This window comes from Rhinolophus hipposideros, assembly GCF_964194185.1.
Source record: "Rhinolophus hipposideros genome assembly, chromosome: 6".
In the NCBI taxonomy this organism is placed as follows: Eukaryota; Metazoa; Chordata; class Mammalia; order Chiroptera; family Rhinolophidae; genus Rhinolophus; species Rhinolophus hipposideros.
In genome coordinates this window covers 94,037,911-94,055,407 of record NC_138052.1, presented here as the reverse complement: position 1 = coordinate 94,055,407, position 17,497 = coordinate 94,037,911, and the positions used below count along the sequence as shown (strand labels likewise).

General features: G+C 44.6%; 1 protein-coding gene across 1 annotated transcript; it reads left to right on the top strand.

Annotated features, from left to right (window-relative positions):
- Positions 1–253: 253 nt before the first annotated feature.
- GPR55 (G protein-coupled receptor 55) lies at positions 254–16,633 on the top strand. Its single transcript, XM_081051619.1, has 2 exons — positions 254–357; positions 12,798–16,633. The coding sequence occupies exon 2, from the start codon at positions 12,806–12,808 to the stop codon at positions 13,838–13,840; it is 1,035 nt and encodes a 344-aa protein (XP_080907745.1). The 5' UTR covers positions 254–357; positions 12,798–12,805; the 3' UTR covers positions 13,841–16,633.
- Positions 16,634–17,497: the final 864 nt, after the last annotated feature.

Below are 17,497 nucleotides of genomic sequence, written 5' to 3'. Positions count from 1 at the left end.
CTCTGCTCATGCAGAGGTTCTTGTCTCTTTTTTGGAAGCTAGATTAGCGTGCAGACCCCTGAGAGGGCACAAAGCGTAGACCCTCTTCCTGGAAACATGTTCCCCTTGCCCCATGCCAGTTCCTCTTTGAGGGAGGGACCCCCACAGAGCCCATCTCCAGACCTGAGAGAAGGAGACCCTAGCCAGACAAGGCTGACGCTGGCACCGCTTGACGAGCACCGGGTCCCACCCTCTCATTTTACTGACGAGGAAGCTGAGCCCCAGAGGGGGAAGTGACTCCCCAGAGAAGGCTGGTGGCCAAGCTGGGAGGAGAAACGACATCTCACAGTTCACTCAGCTGCACCAGACCACCAACAGGTAACAACAGCCCCTGGGTCATTTAGAAAAACCGAGGCGCAGAGCCACAGACTGACCTTGCTCTCGTGGACTGCAGGTGACTTTCTTGAGGTCAGTCAGCCGGGCCTTCGTGGCCTGGGCTCTGTCCACATGTGCCCTGCCTCAGTGGGTGGTCCAGGTGGCAGAGGCAGTGGCAGCAGCAGGCGGAGGGCTGCTTTGTCCCTGATAATCAGTGACATTTTTCACGAACCCTCAGCTTCCTCCTGATTTGACTCAGGGTTGCAGCATCTTGCCGGGGTGGGGAAGCCTCAGTGTAGGCAGCCCAGGCGCCTTCCCCAGGGGAGCTCAGCTTGCGTGCCACCACCCTCCTCCACCGGGCTGCCTACTCGTCCCCGTCCCCTCTCCCCATCACCCCCAGTCTGGCTGGGAAAGCACCAAAAGCCTGAGATTACACTGCAGTCAGGAATCACCCTGCGGCCCCTGAGCAAGTGCTGGCAGCAGGCCAGGGCCGTGCTTGGGAATCCAGGCCAGCCACTCGCCAGTGGTGTTACTTCCCTCAATGTACCTCTCTGGGAAATGGGAGCAATAGTAGTTTCTTCCTCAGTGGGGCTTTTGAGAGCAGTGAGTGATGGAAGTGCTTGCCCACCAGGAAGAGCCCAGGAAGCTTTGATTGCTTTATGTATCATAACTGGATTATTCTCGAGCCCTAAACAAGTGTCCCTTGGAGAGACTGGGAAGGAAGCGACAGCAGCATGAGAAACACTGAGGGTTCTAGATTTCTTCTTGAGAGTGGAGGTGGAGAACGGGAAGTCAGGAAATGTCTGCTGCCTGGCCTGGCCTGGGCTGGGCTGGGCTGCGCTGGGCTGGGCTGGGCTTTGTGCTGCTGAGGCAGTGGGGCTGGGGGGCAGGGGTGTGCAGAGAGCTGCCCAGAACTCCGTGGAGTCTTGGTGCTTCTCCAGTTTTGACCGGTTGTCCCAGCTTTAAAGGGAACACCTGTCACTCTGGAGCTGCCGCACACCATGTCATTCGCTCATTCACTCATTCATTCATTCACCCTTTTACTTAGTAAGACCATCCCAGGGGCCTGTTTTTTGTGAGGCATGGTGATATAAGAGTGAAGGAGACATGGTCCTTGTCCCAGGATTCCTAGGACAGCAGGGACACTCACTCCTAAGGCACACAAATGACTTTCACGGCCCCTATTCAGTTACAGCAAGGAAATGACATCAGATGATGCTGGTGGATCAGGGAAGTGGACATCTGAAGGAAGGGATAGGGTTTTTAGGAGAGGAGGCGAGAGTCTGAGGGAAAAGAGATGTTAGGTGGACCCAGGCATGCAAAGGAGTGAGGCAGTGAGAGCTGGGTGCTCCTGCATGTGCTGGTGATGTTGGTGGGGACAAGGTGAAGGAGAGACTCAGAATGTGAGTTCCAGTTAGGCCCCTCACTACCTGTTTGACCTTGGGTAGAGTCTTTAGTTTCTCTGAGCCTCACTGTCTCTATCTGTAAAATGGGCATAACTATAATAGGGTCTCAGGAATGTCCCAAGCTCCTTCCATAGAGGATTTAGCACAGGACCATATCTCAAGTCCCTGAGCTCGCCCCTCCTCTCTCCAAGCCCCTACTCCTATTCATCAAGCTCAGGGTGCAGTTCCAGCAAAATTCTGGAGTCAGGGAGATTCTGTCTATGTGCTCTGTCCCTCTGCGTCCTGTTCCTTCTTGCGTCGTGTCCCCCAGAAGCCCATCTGGGGTACAGACTGATGGATTTATTCACGGTGTTAGTGGCAGATAACCGCATCCAAGTAAATATTTATGTTCTAACTGTGGCATTCAACACTGCACCCCCGGAGGAGACTGGGTTTTCAGTTGAGGAACCTGCATGGGAAAACACTGGTCTGGGGCAGTGTTCCTCCTACATCCCCTAGGCTGTACCAAGTCTGCTCAGCCAGGGTTGCCCCCTAATCTCTGGTGCTGCATACGATTGGGAGGGTCTAGCAGTGCAAGAGAGGGGGGTCCTTTCTTAGCCTGCAAATCTCCTAAAGTTGCACTCTTCCTGTGGCTGGTGTTTTCTGACAAGTCCAGTCTGCCGATGTGGGGTTTAGGTGCCCCAGCTGTACAGACATGGGCTCGGGGCTGTCCCAAGCGGGACACTGGATCCTGGAAGGTGTTTGCAGATGAGGGCACCCGGGGCACAGGAAGCTGCAGGAATCACAGCCCCGAGTTGGGCCAAGCTGGCAGTAAGAGAGCCAGCTCAGTGAGGCCACCGGGTGGGTGGGGGCCTCTGGGCACACAAGGCTGAGCAGTGCTGTTCGGATGAGAGAACCCAGACCGAGGCCCCACAGCCAGGAGCAGAGCTGAGGCCTCTGGACTCCCAGCCCAGTCCTTTTTCACACACAGGATGTTTCCTTTTCATTAAACATTAATTTATTGACAGAAGATTCCATTTCAGGGTTAAAAAAAAAAAAGCCCTCCATATGTATGAATTCCCTTGGCAATATTCTGGATAAATGGATCTCCTGCCTTTGCTTGCATAGCTCTGGTGAAAGAGAGCTCACTATCTAGCAAGGCTGCTTTGTCTGCTCTGGAACATGCTCTGGTAGCTACACAGGTCTGCTTTCTACACCACTTGGAACCCATTCCTTTTATGGCCCCATGGTGTCATGGAGCATGTCTTGAGCCCTGGAGGAGGCTAATATGTCTATTCTTTTATGGGTTATGAGCTGCTACTCTAGTCCTTTCTACGTGTTGACCTGTGTTGTGGCTTCCTAACCCCTCCACACGCAGCCCCTGCTGACAGCCCCGGGGCACGGGGTGACTAGAGCAGTGCACGGGCCATGGGCACCCCATGTCGCTCTTTAAGATTCTCTAACTGTAACCTAGGTTCACCTCATTTCTCACCATCTTTCCTTTTTTACAACAATACGTAGGAATTCCCATTTTCCTCTAAGCTGTGACTGCATCAGTGTTTTGTGCATAAACATTTGTTCCTTTCTGATATTTCAGTAATGTACTTCTGATTTTCTCTGTGACTCACACGTTATTTAAGAGACTCCTTAAGAGATGCATAAAAATGCCTATTTTATATTATTAATATGTTACTAATATTAATATGACTTGTAGTTCTGCAGCAAATAGTTGTTTTCTTCTTGATCTGAGAAGGGTAGAATTGCCATGGCCTTCAAGTGGACCCATGGCTCATCTGGACCCAGGAATGGGATAAATTTGGTGGAAAACCCTTGTCCTCTCCCAAAGAGTGTGTGCATTCCCCTTATTTACAATTTAGTCCTGACTGATCTGCTGGTTGTATCTTATTAGTAGTCGGACCGTTCAGAGCTCTAAATCTCTCCGTTTACTTGATCAAGAAAGCATAAAGGTCTCTACTTACAATTTCTATTTCTACCTATATTTCTATTTCTACTTCTTTTTGCATTTGTCATGTTTCCATTATGTATGTCTTTGCTATTCTCATTGGAACATAAATTGAGTATTTTGTGTTTTAATTATTTATTGTACCTTTTACCTTTGTGGAGTCTGTGTTATTCTCTCAATTCCTTCTACTAAAAAAAATTGCTTTGTCATAGTCCCTTCTTTTCTAGCTTCTGATAAACCATAGATTATCTGGTCATTGTACTCTGTCTGTGCCTTTTTGTTTTCTCTGTGTTTCTTATCCGCAAATGATGATTGGGTTTTGATTTCTTTAATGGATGCCCCCTTTAAGAGGAAGTGTTATATTTGTCAGGGAGTATTAAAATTATAAGTGTTATATTTATGTTCACTTCCATGGGGCTGCCCCTCTGCTTTCTATATTGAGACAGTGCATTTTTCACTTTCAGTTTCTATTGTGAATTTTTCTCTTTTTTTTGTCCCTTTAAAATAGACAAGGTAATTTAATTTAAATGTCCAATTTAGAAAATATTTGTTTTAACTTCTACATTTATTTCTTTGAACAGCTCTCCAAACTTTGGGAGGATTATATTTAAAGATCGTCCCTTCCCTTAACCCACTCTTCATTATTGGCTTGTTTTATAAATTGTCAAGTCCCAGTCTGGCTTTTTGCGTCTCTTTTATGTCGTTCTTGACTGCTTATGTTATGCGCAGTTGTTAGGATGTAATAGCTGACCTGTGGGTAGATGAAACTTTTTATCATGAATCAGGCTTTCGATGCCGTTCTCTCTCATCTCTTAGGCGACACCTGCTTTCTCACCTGTCACTTGCAATTCTCTTCGTGTTTTGTTCCTAAGTCCCTCAGACACTACATGTTGAAACATTCACCCTTGACTTGGCAAGATTTTTGCCTCATCAGGGGAGCACTGGTTCGTTCAGTGTATTTTTTTAAAGTTGGGTGAAAATTTCCTTTCGGCCTCCTCGAACACACACCCAGACTTTTCTTCTTTTAAGGAAAAGTCAAAAGCTATTCTTACTTTTCTCCTTTTATCCCTGCATTTAAAACAATTTTTAAAAAACTTAAATTGTTTTCATATTATCATTAATTAATTAGAAAAATACACCAAAAAAGAGAGAGATAAAGATAAAAGATTTGAAAATCACTGCCCCCCATCACTTCTTGGCCTTTTGGCTAAGATTCAGTGTACAGTATCTGTTCTTATCAGTTTAATAAAAATCACCCACCATCTAACTGTTAGAATGCAACCTATGTTTGGCATATGGAAATTTTTTTCTAGGTTTTTTTTTTTCCTTAAGCGTGGGCTTTTAAAATCATAGTTGAAATCCTTCTCAATGTATAATTCTGTAGTTTGTGGGGTTTTTACTTAACATAGTCAGCATAAACATAACATAGTCAGACAGAAAAATTTCCCATTGAGTAGATTTACCAAAGTGAAACTAAGCTCTTGTCATTTAAATGTGTCTGTGTATTTTTTGCTATTGGAAAAAAATGTTAAAGTGAACATATTTCTGTACACTAGTTTTCCTTTTATATAATTTACTTAAGACAAACTTTCAGAATCACTAGATGAAAGACTAATATAATTTCTATGGCTTGTTATATACATTGTCAAGTCCCAAAAGTTGTGTATTAATTTGTGTGATCACCAGCATATCAGTGACTGCCTCGCAGAACCCTTGCCAGTTTCTTCGATCGACAAAAATTTTCTCGTAAATCCTCTTCTGAGAACTTGTATTTGTGCCCTTTACCTGTATATCTATTGTGGGTCTTGATGTTACACACTTTTATATTCTTCACAGAATGAACATCATTTACCTAGAATGTTTATTGCATTTTCTTTCCTCCAGTACATTACTTGACGTTAAAACTTTTCAAGAAAAAAAAGTTTTTTGTAATTTTGTACAGTCAAACCTGTGGTGTCTATTTTTTTTTTTTTTTAATTCTTTTGTTTTCAGTCATTCTACGTTGACAAAGAGCTTTTCCTTCCACTGGCTTTTATTAGTTGTCTATTAAATTTTCATCTAGTTTTTTTATGGTTTGATTTTTTGAAATTTAATTCATTAATGATTTTGGAATTTCTTTTGCTATACAGTGTGAGATGAGGATCTAAGTTGGTTTTTACCTCCAAATTGTTCACTGGTAATCTAAACATCTTTTATTGACTAAGCCTTCCATTTGTGTTATGTATTCTTGTTTATTCTTCTGCTTTCTGTCAATTGTCTTAGTGCAGTATCTGGAATTTCTGGGTGTTGGCAAGTGTCTTGTTGCCAATTTCAACAAGAATGCCTGTTTTGTGTATTGTTTTGTTTTATCATTAAGTACAAAGTTAGCCATTGATGTGAACAGGTTACTCTTTATCATCTGTAAGAAGTATCATTCTGGTTCTTCATTTAAATGACTTTTGCAGAGAAACTATTGGTATAAGCAGATGGCTTTTCATTTTTGCTTTAATGATGTACTACAATGTTAATAGATTGCCTAACATCGAAATGGTCTTATATTTCTGTGATAAGTCTGATTTGGTTATTTGAGCAATAGTTTTTCTCTGTTGGCTACATTTGTCATGTTTTAGTATTTAGGTAAATTAGTTTCATAACACAAATTCCTTTACGTTATCTTATGTTCTGAAATTACAGAGTATGGGAATTTTCTGTTTCTTGAAATTTTAAATAAGCTAGAGCCTGTTTAAGAGTAATTCTTTATAATATTTTCTGTTTCTTTCAAGGTTGTGGGTCTAATCAATACTTCTTCCTGTGTTGACTCTTGTATCAATTTTGTTAAATTAGGTTTTGACCCTAAATTATTAACTACATCAAGGTTTTAAAATAGATTAACACATAAGTGATCAAGTAGTTTCTTCTTATTTTTTCTGTTCTCTCCATCTAAGCTTAACGGCTTCTTTCTTAATTCCAGTCCATTTGAATCTTTTTTCTTGATCATACTTGTTAGAAATACATGCTTTGCTTAGTTTACTGTTTACCACTCCCCACCCCAAGGACCAGCTATTATATTGATTAATTCTGGTATTTTCTTCTTTTCTAATTTATTTATTTCTGCTTTTCTCTTTGTAGTTCTTTTCTGATTTCTTTATGACTCTTTCGTTTTTTTTCCCTAAATGCTCAAGTGGAGTATTTAATTCATTTATTTATTTTCCTTTTGTAAAAAATGATTAAAGCTGTTAGGGCTATGTATTTATCTCTGAGAATAGTTTTGACTGCATCCTGTGAGTTTTTTTAAACAACCAACCCAGAAAATTCTTGTCATTCTTGATTATATCCCATTCATTTTGTTTTGTAGTTCTGACTTTATTTACTTGTAAATAGACAACTCTATTTTCTATTTCCCAGGTTTTTTTGTATTGTGGTCAGAGAATGTAGCCAACATAATTTCTGCTTTTTTTTTAATGGAAAGTTTTATTCTTGTTAGGCAGATAATTTGTTTTAGCAACTATTTCTTCAATATTAGAGAAAAAGTGGATTATCTATTTGTTTCAAACCAAACACAAGAGCTATTAATTAAATTGTATTCATTATGTTATTTATATAATTCTATATCCTAATTTATATTTTACCTACTTGATGTGTTCAAATCTCTAGGATATTAAAGTCTGACACTATAATGTATCTTTGCCCATGGCTCGTTGTATCATGTACCTTTGCCATGCCCATGTATCATGGCTCGTTGAATTCCAACTATTTTACTTTATGTACTTTTTTATACAATGTCATTCAGCGCATATGATTACTATATTTGCTGTCACAATTGTTCTTCAATTAACATAAAGTAACCTTAATCCTGATGTGTGGTTTTATTCTTAAATGCTACAATTCTAGGTATGAATGTTACCACTTTGACTTCCTTTTTGTTCTATTTGTCTGCTATATGGTCGTGGGACTTCTACTCTGACCACTTCTCTGTCATTAAGTATGTCCTTTATATGCAACAAAGAGTTACTTTTATTTTGCAATCGAACTGAAAATGTTAGTTTAAAAAGGGAAGTTTGAATTTTTCATGTTAACTGTTGTAATTTCTATGCTTAGTTTCTTTTTTTGTTCTATGTACTACTTTGCTATATAGTTGGATTTGTTTGTTTCTTTTTGTCTTCAGTGATTTTGAAGTTAAGAATCCTGTTTTTAATAGTCAGTGGTTACTTCAAGGTTTAAAAAATCTTATACTTTCGGTTAATTATAAAAGTGAAAAAAAGACCAAAACCCAGCAACTTTTGATTTCCTTTTATGGAATATTGGCCTTGCCCAAGTCCTATTACTTTCCACCCCCTACAATCTAAGAGCATTCTCCCTCTGTTAATCGATCTAAAGTATTACTTTTTGTCTTTTTTAAAGGACTCAGATGATTTCTCTCACTGTTATTCTTTTTTATTAATTTTAAATCTTTTAATGTTGGAACTATATTCATCATAACATAAGTCTTTTGCCATGGTTTCCTGCTTTTAATGCTCAGCTCCAAGCTTCCCCACTTTGATGTTTTCATTCTTCATTGTTATTATCTCTTGGAAATCTAAATTTTTGCCTCTTGGAGGCAACGTCTTTCTGGAAGCCACACATACCTGAGGGTGGCTTTCTGTGACCGTCTCACCTGAATAGCAACCCAATTGGGTATAAAATTCTGTGTCTAAATTTTTCTCTCTCAAATGTCTTCTGGTGTTAATTATGCTTTTCAGAGAGGTTCCCAAGGGGCTTAGTTTGTAAAGTTTCATATTAATGACATTGAAAGATGTAAGTGAAACATCTGGGAATGGCTCTCTTTCTATTATTTTGCATGAAACATGGTTCCTCTCACTGTTCGATTCAACCCCACCTCTCAGGTACCAAGCTCTGGAGACTAACAAAGGCCATGTCGGGCCCTTCAGATCTATTCACAGACCCGATTTGCTTGACCCATGACCTTTCTCCATTCAATTCTATTTCCTTCCTGGTATGAGACTGGGCCCAGGGCCCAGTCAAATCTTCCTATGAGGCAAAGGGAGCCACCATCCTTGCTGAAGAAAGATAACACACTACAATGGTCCTGCTGGGAATGGTCACTGAGAATGTTGCCACCGCTGCCTGGAACACACTAACCAGATTCCTACACAAATGGAAACATTGGGATAGCCTCTGTGGTGGTTCTCCACCTTCCGTCAGAAGAACCTATTGTCTGCTGAGACCACTGGGATTGAGAGCTCTGCTCTGCCCCTTCAGCTGCAGAAGTGACGTTGACATGGGGGTCCTGCTCTTCTTGGACTGCTTCCAGCCAGTGACTGAGCCTGGCAGAGGTACTAGTCCTGGGTGATTCCTGTTCCACCTGGGATGCCTCCAATGGGCAGTCTGTGCTTAGGGACTCCCTGTCAGCCTGGCCAGGACGTTCTCAGAGCTGCATGGTGGCCTGAGTCTCTTTCCATCCAGTCTTTCCTTCCTTCACTCCTTCCACAGGTGTCAGACTTGCTTTGTGGTCTGAAAGCTCTCCCTGTCTGCTCCTGCTTCCTCTCCCCTTTATCCTTCACGGGTATGTCCCCTAATACATCTAGCAAATGTCTAACACTGTCTTAGCATGTGCTTCTCAGCCTCCTGCCCACTCACCTTCTAGTATAACAGATTGATTGGTGTGGATTCCTTTTGGTTGGCTGGGACAGAACTATCAATGGCCCCAGGCAACCGTGTGGGGAGGTTGCTGGCCCCCACTGCAACTGACCTGGATTTTATTGGCAACCCATCTTTGAGAAAAGTACCTGTTTTATCTCTTGCTGCAGCTTGGAGTCTTTTTATCTGATTCCAGTGAAGTTCCTGATCTTAGTTTTTTAAAGATTTTTTAAAAAAATGGTTTCCTTGAACTTTCAGAGGGAATTGAGAGGATTAATCTTTCAGATTCTCTGCTTATTCTGCCATTAGCGGGAAATATTTTTTTTCAACCTAATTTCTTTTTGTCAGTTCATAGAGGACTTTCTGTGGTTTCAAAGATTCCCATTTGCAGTCTCTCAGTAATTCAAATGTGACCTTTAGGATCATCCTACTGGGGATACTGATAGCCAAATATCATCTATTTTCTGCACAGACACTTGGTACAGTCGATTCAGACAAGCCCCAGCATTCTAGAGTGTATGCTTTCCATCAGAATATTTATCTCTGTTTTTCACTGATTTTTTTCGTTAGCCATTTTAGTTCTAGTGTGTGTGTGTCATCAGCGATGTGCGCTGTTTGTCCATGCAGTGTGCTAAGCCCAAAGCGGTTGCCCTGAGTTCCTTTTTTGCAGTCTTGTTGAATCTCTTTAAACACAAACCTGTATTCTCTCTTTGTGGGTCTTGGTTTTGTGCTGTTTCTGATGTTGAAGGTGACTTCTCGAAGCCAATTTGGTGTTTCAATGCTTTTCAGTGAGACCAGGACTAGGTTTTTGCCTGCTTTGCTCATCATTTCTGCAATTTGTCTTGTGGGTTCCAAGTTATTCTAACTACTTTTTGAGACAGACCTGTGGATATTTTGGCATATTGAGTCAGGAGGACGCAGCCAGCCAGCTTGCATTTATTCGAGGCAGCCTGGGGTGGGAGAAGTTACACCTGGGGCTCTATATGGCAAGACTCCAGGAGGCAGCACTGAATAGACCGCAGGAGTCTAAAGCTTTAAATATGATGAAATACGTTTTCCTAGGTCTCTTGTGACATAAACCCATAAGAAAAGTAAACACATAAGAAAGCATAGAATCTTTGGAAAGCCACCAAATCAACTCATGTATGTTAAATTTTTACCACATAGTTCTCAATGAATGCCATATATAATATGTTTTCTTTTTCCCTCTTTGCTAGCAATTAGAGAGGGTTTGGGAATGACATTCTATATAGGGTCTTAAAAATACTCAAATTTTTCCTTCCCAAAGTCTCCCAAGGTGGCTGCAGTAACAAGAAATAGTAGATGAAAGGGAATTCCCTTAACTATAGCTCTGTAGCAAAGAAATAAGTCACAGGAATGTTTGTGGTGGAATTTTTTGTTTCCCAGGAAAACCCTAAGAAACCTAAATGTTCATCAATAAGCTACTGGCTAAATGAGTTGTGATGTATTCACCCAGTGGAATGCAATGATGCCATTAGAAAGAAAAAGTCAATTCATGGATTCTGATGTGAAATAATTTCCAAGAAACATGATAACGTGAAACAGTAAGGAACAGAACTGTGGGTATAATATTTTCCAAATTTAAACAAGTCAAATATATACTGGGGGTGCCAAAAAAATGCATGCAAGTGGACACTTTGGTCAATGTTGCTCAAACAGTAGTTTGCTGTAATCGGAAGTGTCTGGACGCTGATGGTAACCACCTTGAGAACCTCTTGTAATTGCAGAAGTCAAACATGACTTGTATTCTTCTTTTGTTATCAGTATGTGTTGAGTATTACAATTTTAATACAGTTTCCTTTCTTAAAATATGTATACATTTTTTGGTACCCTCGGTATATGTATACATGTGTGCATGCACACACACACACACACACACACACACACACACATACACGGAAACTTTCTGGTAAAAGTATGCACAAACTGTTAACTGGGGTTGCTTCAAGAAAGGACAACTGAAGCCTTGGGCTGTGATGGAGGCTACTGTCATATCTGGGTTTTTTTGTACTGTTTGAATATCTTATTGAGTGCATAGAATACATTTTCAATCATATGTTCAAATCCTAACCCCCAACATAATGGTATTAGGAGATGGGAACTTTGGGAATTTATTAGGTCATGAAGGTAGAGCCCTCGTGAATGGGATTAGTGCCCTCCTAAGAGACCCCAGAGAGCTCTCTCACCCTCTTTCTGCCTTGTGAGGACACAGCGAGAAGTTGGCAGTCTGCAACCTGGAAGAGAGCCCTCGCCTGACCGTGATGGACCGTGATCTTGAACTTCCAGCCTCCAGAACCGTGAAAAACAAGTTTCTGTTGTTTATAAGCTACACTGTTGATGGTTGCAGCAGCCTCCTACGTTGATACAAAACTCCACAATGGCACGACCCCTGTCCCCAAACCCCAATTTGGCCAGGCTCTCACGTAAGGCCTGGCCAGGGCCTGCCTTGGACGCTTGTCTTTGGCCTGATCAGAAGCCCTGACTTGTGACACTCCCCCTTTGTCTGCCGGCATCCAGCATCCCTGTGCAGCCACACCTACAGCCTTGGTTCTCTTGTCCCTGAGACCAACACTAGTTTTCTACCCATCTGAAGGCCCTTCTGTGCCCTGTGGAGTCCTGAAGCCCTCACTTCATTCCCTCTGGGGATGTTCTTTCTTCCATATTTCTCCGTTTTCTGTCTGGTTTTCTCCTCAGGGTAGCAAAAGGCAGGAGCAACTCCAGACCGTGTGTCTTCCCAACTTAAAGTCCCACAGGAAGAACCCCAGCCCCCTTCCTAGAAACCCAAGCCAGAGTTTTGTTGCTTTTCATTGCCTCTGGTGGGTCATGGGTCCAACGCTGAACCAGTGACCAGTGACCGTGTCCAGCACAATGTGATGCACTGACTGCGACCAGCCCCACAGTCAGGTGGGGTCAGCTCTGTCCAACCTTTGGCAATGGGGGAGGGGAGAGCAGAGGGACAACGTATAAAGAGGAGATGGGGCCTGGAAACGGTGTTTGAATCCCACATCAAGCTGCAGCTCAAGTCAGCCCTGCCGCAGTTTTCGTGTTTTCAATTATGTGAAATTCTCTCCTTGCTTAAAACCTTTTTGGGTCAGGGTTTCTGTCATTGTTACTACTTTTAACAGAAGGAGTCCTGAATGAAAAAAAGGAATAGATGTTTGTGCACAGTTCCATTTTTATAAAAGGAAAAGGTGTGTGTGTGTGTATGTGTGTGTGTGTGACTGTGTGTATAGAAAGAGTTGTCTCCATGACACCCATGAAAAAGTAACAGTGGTTGAATGTATCTGGGCAGCAGGATTAAAGGTAACTTTTCTTTCCTGTGTTTTCTAATTGTTATTCAATGAGCATGAATTGCTGTGTGATAAAGAGAAGAGTTTATTGTTTTTGATAAAGTCATTTGACTCAATCACTTCTACAAAGTGAGAGGAACTTCATCTACTTTATTGCTGACGTTGTAGGGAAGAACATGAGCCAGCCAAACAAAAGTGAGGACTGCTCCTTCCAAGATGTGGATAAGCTGATGAAAACCGTGCAGCTGGTGGTCCATATCCCCACCTTCCTCCTGGGCCTCCTCCTCAACCTCCTGGCCATTCGAGGCTTCCACGCCTTCCTGAAGAAGAAGTGGTCAGAGTATTCTGCCACCTCCATCTACATGATCAACCTGGCCGTCTTTGACCTGCTGCTGGTGCTTTCCCTCCCATTCAAGACAGTCCTGAGCCATGGGCGGAACCCCTTCCCATCCCTCTGTACCTTGGCGGAGTGCCTCTACTTCATCAGCATGTACGGCAGCGTCTTCATGATCTGCTTCATCAGCCTGGACAGATTCTTGGCCATTCAGTACCTGGTCAAGCACTGCCGGTCCCCCAGGAAGATCTTTGGAATCTGCTGCACCATCTGGGTACTGGTGTGGGCCGGCAGTATCCCCATCTACAACTTCCATGGGAATGAGGGAAAGTCCACGTGCTTCCACAATATGTCTGACGGCACCTGGAGTGCCAAGGTCATCTTGCCTCTCCAGGTGTTTGGCTTCCTTCTTCCCTTGAGTGTCATGGGTTTCTGCTCCTCCAGGAGCATTTTCATTCTGGTCAGCCGTCGAAACCACACCCGGGACTGGGTCCAGGAGAAGGCCTGCATCTGGACCATCGCATCCAATCTGGCTGTCTTTGTGGCCTCTTTTCTTCCAGTCCACCTGGGTTTCTTCTTGCAGTTCTTGGTGAGGAACGGCTTTATTGAGGACTGCAGAGCTAAGCAGAACATCAGCTTGTTCTTGCAGCTGTCGATGTGTTTCTCCAACATCAACTGCTGCCTGGATGTTTTCTGCTACTACTTTGTCATCAAAGAATTCCGCATGGGACTCATGGCCTCCCAGCGTTCCAGAGGCTCCCTGGTTCCCCAGGATACCACGATTGACCACCAGGGCCTCAGGGAAGAAAGCCCTGATCAGGAGAAGGAAACCCCAATCCCGAATTCCAGTAGCAGATGTCCTGTGCCAGGATTTTGATGTGATGGGATGATATGTAGTTCATTGATTGGTGCGCTTTTCCTTTAGATGCTCATTGAATGCTGTCTTTACTCATTATGCCCCAAAGAACTTCTGCCCACACCCAGACAGCTCAACATAAATCACCCAGTGTTTGGGGTTTCTGATGAACCTAAGAACCAGGTGAATTCTTGATTTCTCAGCCTAAAAAGCATAAAGCAGAAGAATTGGGAAAGAAAATGAAACCATCTGAATGAGATTGGTTTTCAATTCTCCCCTATCCTTCCATTAGACTAGAAGATTCTGGAAGGGAAGACAGAGAAGAGTTAGGAGAGAGAATCAAGAGAGTTGGTCATGGTGGAAGGTGTCCTGAGCAGAGATAGAGTGGTAGGGATGGATCAAGCTCCTTTTTAGTTTGGGATCCTGGGGCAGAGCAGACTTGTACTTTCCAGTCCCCTCTGGGACTCTGTTGACCAACAACCTTGCGGAGATGACAGGACGTGGAGGTGGTCAGGGCAGAGCAAATATGCAAAGAGAGTGGACTCGTACAAGTTTCCTATAGGCTTTTGAACGGCCTGTAAAGCCACCTAAACCTTTCTGTGCCCACCAGAAGGCTGCAGAAAAATGAGGGGGTGTGGTGTGGACCAGGCTGTGGTGAAGCTGTGGATATTTTGTGGAAGCAGTGAGGACACAGTGGATAGCTGTTGGTGATACCTGAGAGCCAGGAGGGTACAGGATACACCTGGGGAAGGAAGGAAACAGGCCAAGGGTTGGAAGTGGACAGCCCCTCCCACGTTGCCACTGGCATACCCACTCCATTGAGCTTTGGCACTGGCCTGGCTTGGGAGAGGCAGTAGAGACAAGCCTGGAAGAGGGGAAGTTCCTGAACGTGACCAACTTGCTATCTTGAACAGACTGGGGAGTTGTTAGACTTGGTTTCTTTGAGAACGATGACAAAGAATCAGGCTTGATTTGCTTCATCCAGAGGAGAATAAGGAACATGAGGTCCACCTGAGTCCATCTGAGTCCCGACTGGGCAGCTGGCCATGGTGGCACTGTCCATAGAGTTGTCCTTCTCCAGTGCTGGGGGAGGGGAGAGAAAATGGGTCAGCCAGGAATGGAGGAACCATCTTGAGGGCACAAGGCTCTTGGCAGTTCCTGGTTGGAAATGAAACAATTGAATCACGGCTTGGCTCCGGCTCCTCTAATGACCCAGAGAAGGAGCAGCAGTGACAGCCGAAAGCCTTTGATGGTTCAGCTGCTCCAGAGAGTCAAATGAATATCAGGATACATTGTGGGGTGGTTTTGCAAGATGAAATGAGTGGGACGAGAAGTAACAAAAGAGACAAGGGGAAGGTCTTTCAGAAGAAGAGCAACCACCTTCCACCTGTGGGACAGGAGACTTCCACCAAGTAGTGGACGGAAGGGAGGGGTGGCTGTGTGGGAGGAAGAGGGTGATTTAGATAAAACCCTGATGGGAGGAGGAGGCAAGGCTGGGCGATTGCCCAGCGCTTGATGAGGTAGAGCTCTGTAAGGGGGTGGCATGGGCAGGAAGGATGGAGGGCAGAGCTGCTTCCTGCCTGACAGTCCCCTCTTGACTGAGAGCCATCCAAGGTCAGGAGCCCAGCCTTCTCCTGCCTCTGACTCAGTGGTCAGGTGGCCCTCTGTGGGGCTGGAAGGAAGGGCGATGAAGAAAGTAGCAATGAAGGGGTGGAAATGGGTCTGGAGGATCAATGATGCACAGGACCCGAGGCTACTGCCTTTCAGACTGGGCCTCCAGGGACCAGCACCCAGAGTCAGGGGCTCTGCAGACCCAGAAGGGAGTCCTGCCCAGCTGCCCCAACCACTGACACTCCTTCCCCTGCCTGCAGGTTCCACTGTCCCACAGCCATCCTAGACAGAGTTGACTCTTAGAAAGCCAGACTGCTGGCTCCAGCGTGACTCTGGGGGCTGGACTGGGATCAGAGCCCACGTGTGGATAGTTAGGGACCACTCCTCCTCCAATTGCTTTCTTTGCATTGGGAACTGAGCGCCTGCTCAGTGGAGGTGAGTGGCACCCTTCAAGCTGCAATTGTAGCTACCAATGTGCTTAGGGCCAAACAGGCTTCCTAACAGAAAAGGGACAGCAGGGCCCTAAGCACCCATCATCCCAGTGATGTTCATAAACATAAGGTCTTGGATTGTGGGCAGTATGACCCTGCCCCAGCCAAGTGACAGAGAGGGTGTAACTATAAGGTGTAGATCCTTGGAGGGGTACAGCAGCCTTGGGTTGCTGTGACAGTTGTGGACTGGTGGGTGAGACTTAGAGACCCTTTGACTGATCCCAACACACTGAGGTGAGGAAAGGGGCTTCTCCTCTCTTCCTGTCTTCCTATGGTGACTCACCTTGTCCTGTGAGTCACAGAGGACTCATCAGGGTCCTTGGGAGAGGGCACAGGTCCAGCACTGAGGCCAGGCAGCGCTGTAAGAGAATCCACACTCTGGGCCTGAGCCCAGCCCTCTATCAGCACTTGGACCCAGCAGGCAAAGAAGGGGCAGAGGGTCAGGGTCAGGGTTAGGGTTAGAATGAAGATGCACCAAGGGCCCAATCCTGCAGCAAGTGGCAGCCAATGAGATGGGGAGCCTTGAACTTAGATGTGGAAAAGGCTGAAATTGCTGCTACTAAAGACAGTGGAAGCTTGGAGATGTTGTTTGGCCATAAATGTGACCTTTGTACTCCTAGTCTGGAAAACCCTGGGACATACTTGTTACTTGTACATGTGTGAAACTAGCACAATTAATTGGAAAAAAATGATTTGATTAATCTGATTTGTCAAAAAAAAAAAAAAAGATTCCTGTAATGTGTATGACCTTGTCTTGGGCTGTACTTACTGGTTCCAGAGAAGAGCTGGCTCCTGAAGCCCTTGTCAGGTGACGCAACAATCATGGTCCAAAAGACCAAGAAGGGAATAGGTGGAAGTAGTCACCTGGACACCAGCTGTGAGAGCACAGGGATGTGACCTCAGGCCTGCCATAGGAGCACAGCTGGGGCCAGGAGCCACACCCTGCAGGGTCTAGTTGCAGCTCCCCACATCCCCTTGGGTACTTGGTTCTCTGTGGTAGCAAAAGACCCCAAAAGCCCTGCTGTGGTCCCTGCAGCACAGGGTCCATCCCACTCTTCTCCCACCATCTTATCCCACCACCACTGTGACACTGGAGCTGCTTTCAAAGGCTCTGGGCTCTTCTAGTCCAGCCTAGGAGGCCTACTGACCACTAATGGGCTGAAGACACAGGGTCGGTTCTCTAGGAGTCCTCCCCTGCTGACTCCTCCCTTCTCTGACCACCAACCAAATGAGTCTGACTCTCCCAGGTTAGATCTGTGTTTTCCTTTGTGGTTCCTCACATGTGAATCCTGCAACCTCCTGGAGAAGGTGAATTACTGCATACTGGCCCAGGCCACCCCTTTCTCCTGAGTTCCCCACAATCCTGAGCACAGCCTAGTGATGACCTGGGTGCCGAGTACTAACTATGGACATCCTTATTCCTTGACAGTTGCTATGAACTGAAATGTCTCTCCCCCTAATTCATATATTGATATTTGGAGATGGGGCCTGTGGGAGATACTGAGGCCCTGAGGATGGGGCCTTCATGATGCGATTAGTGCCCTTATAAGAAGAGACACCGGAGCACTTACTTCCT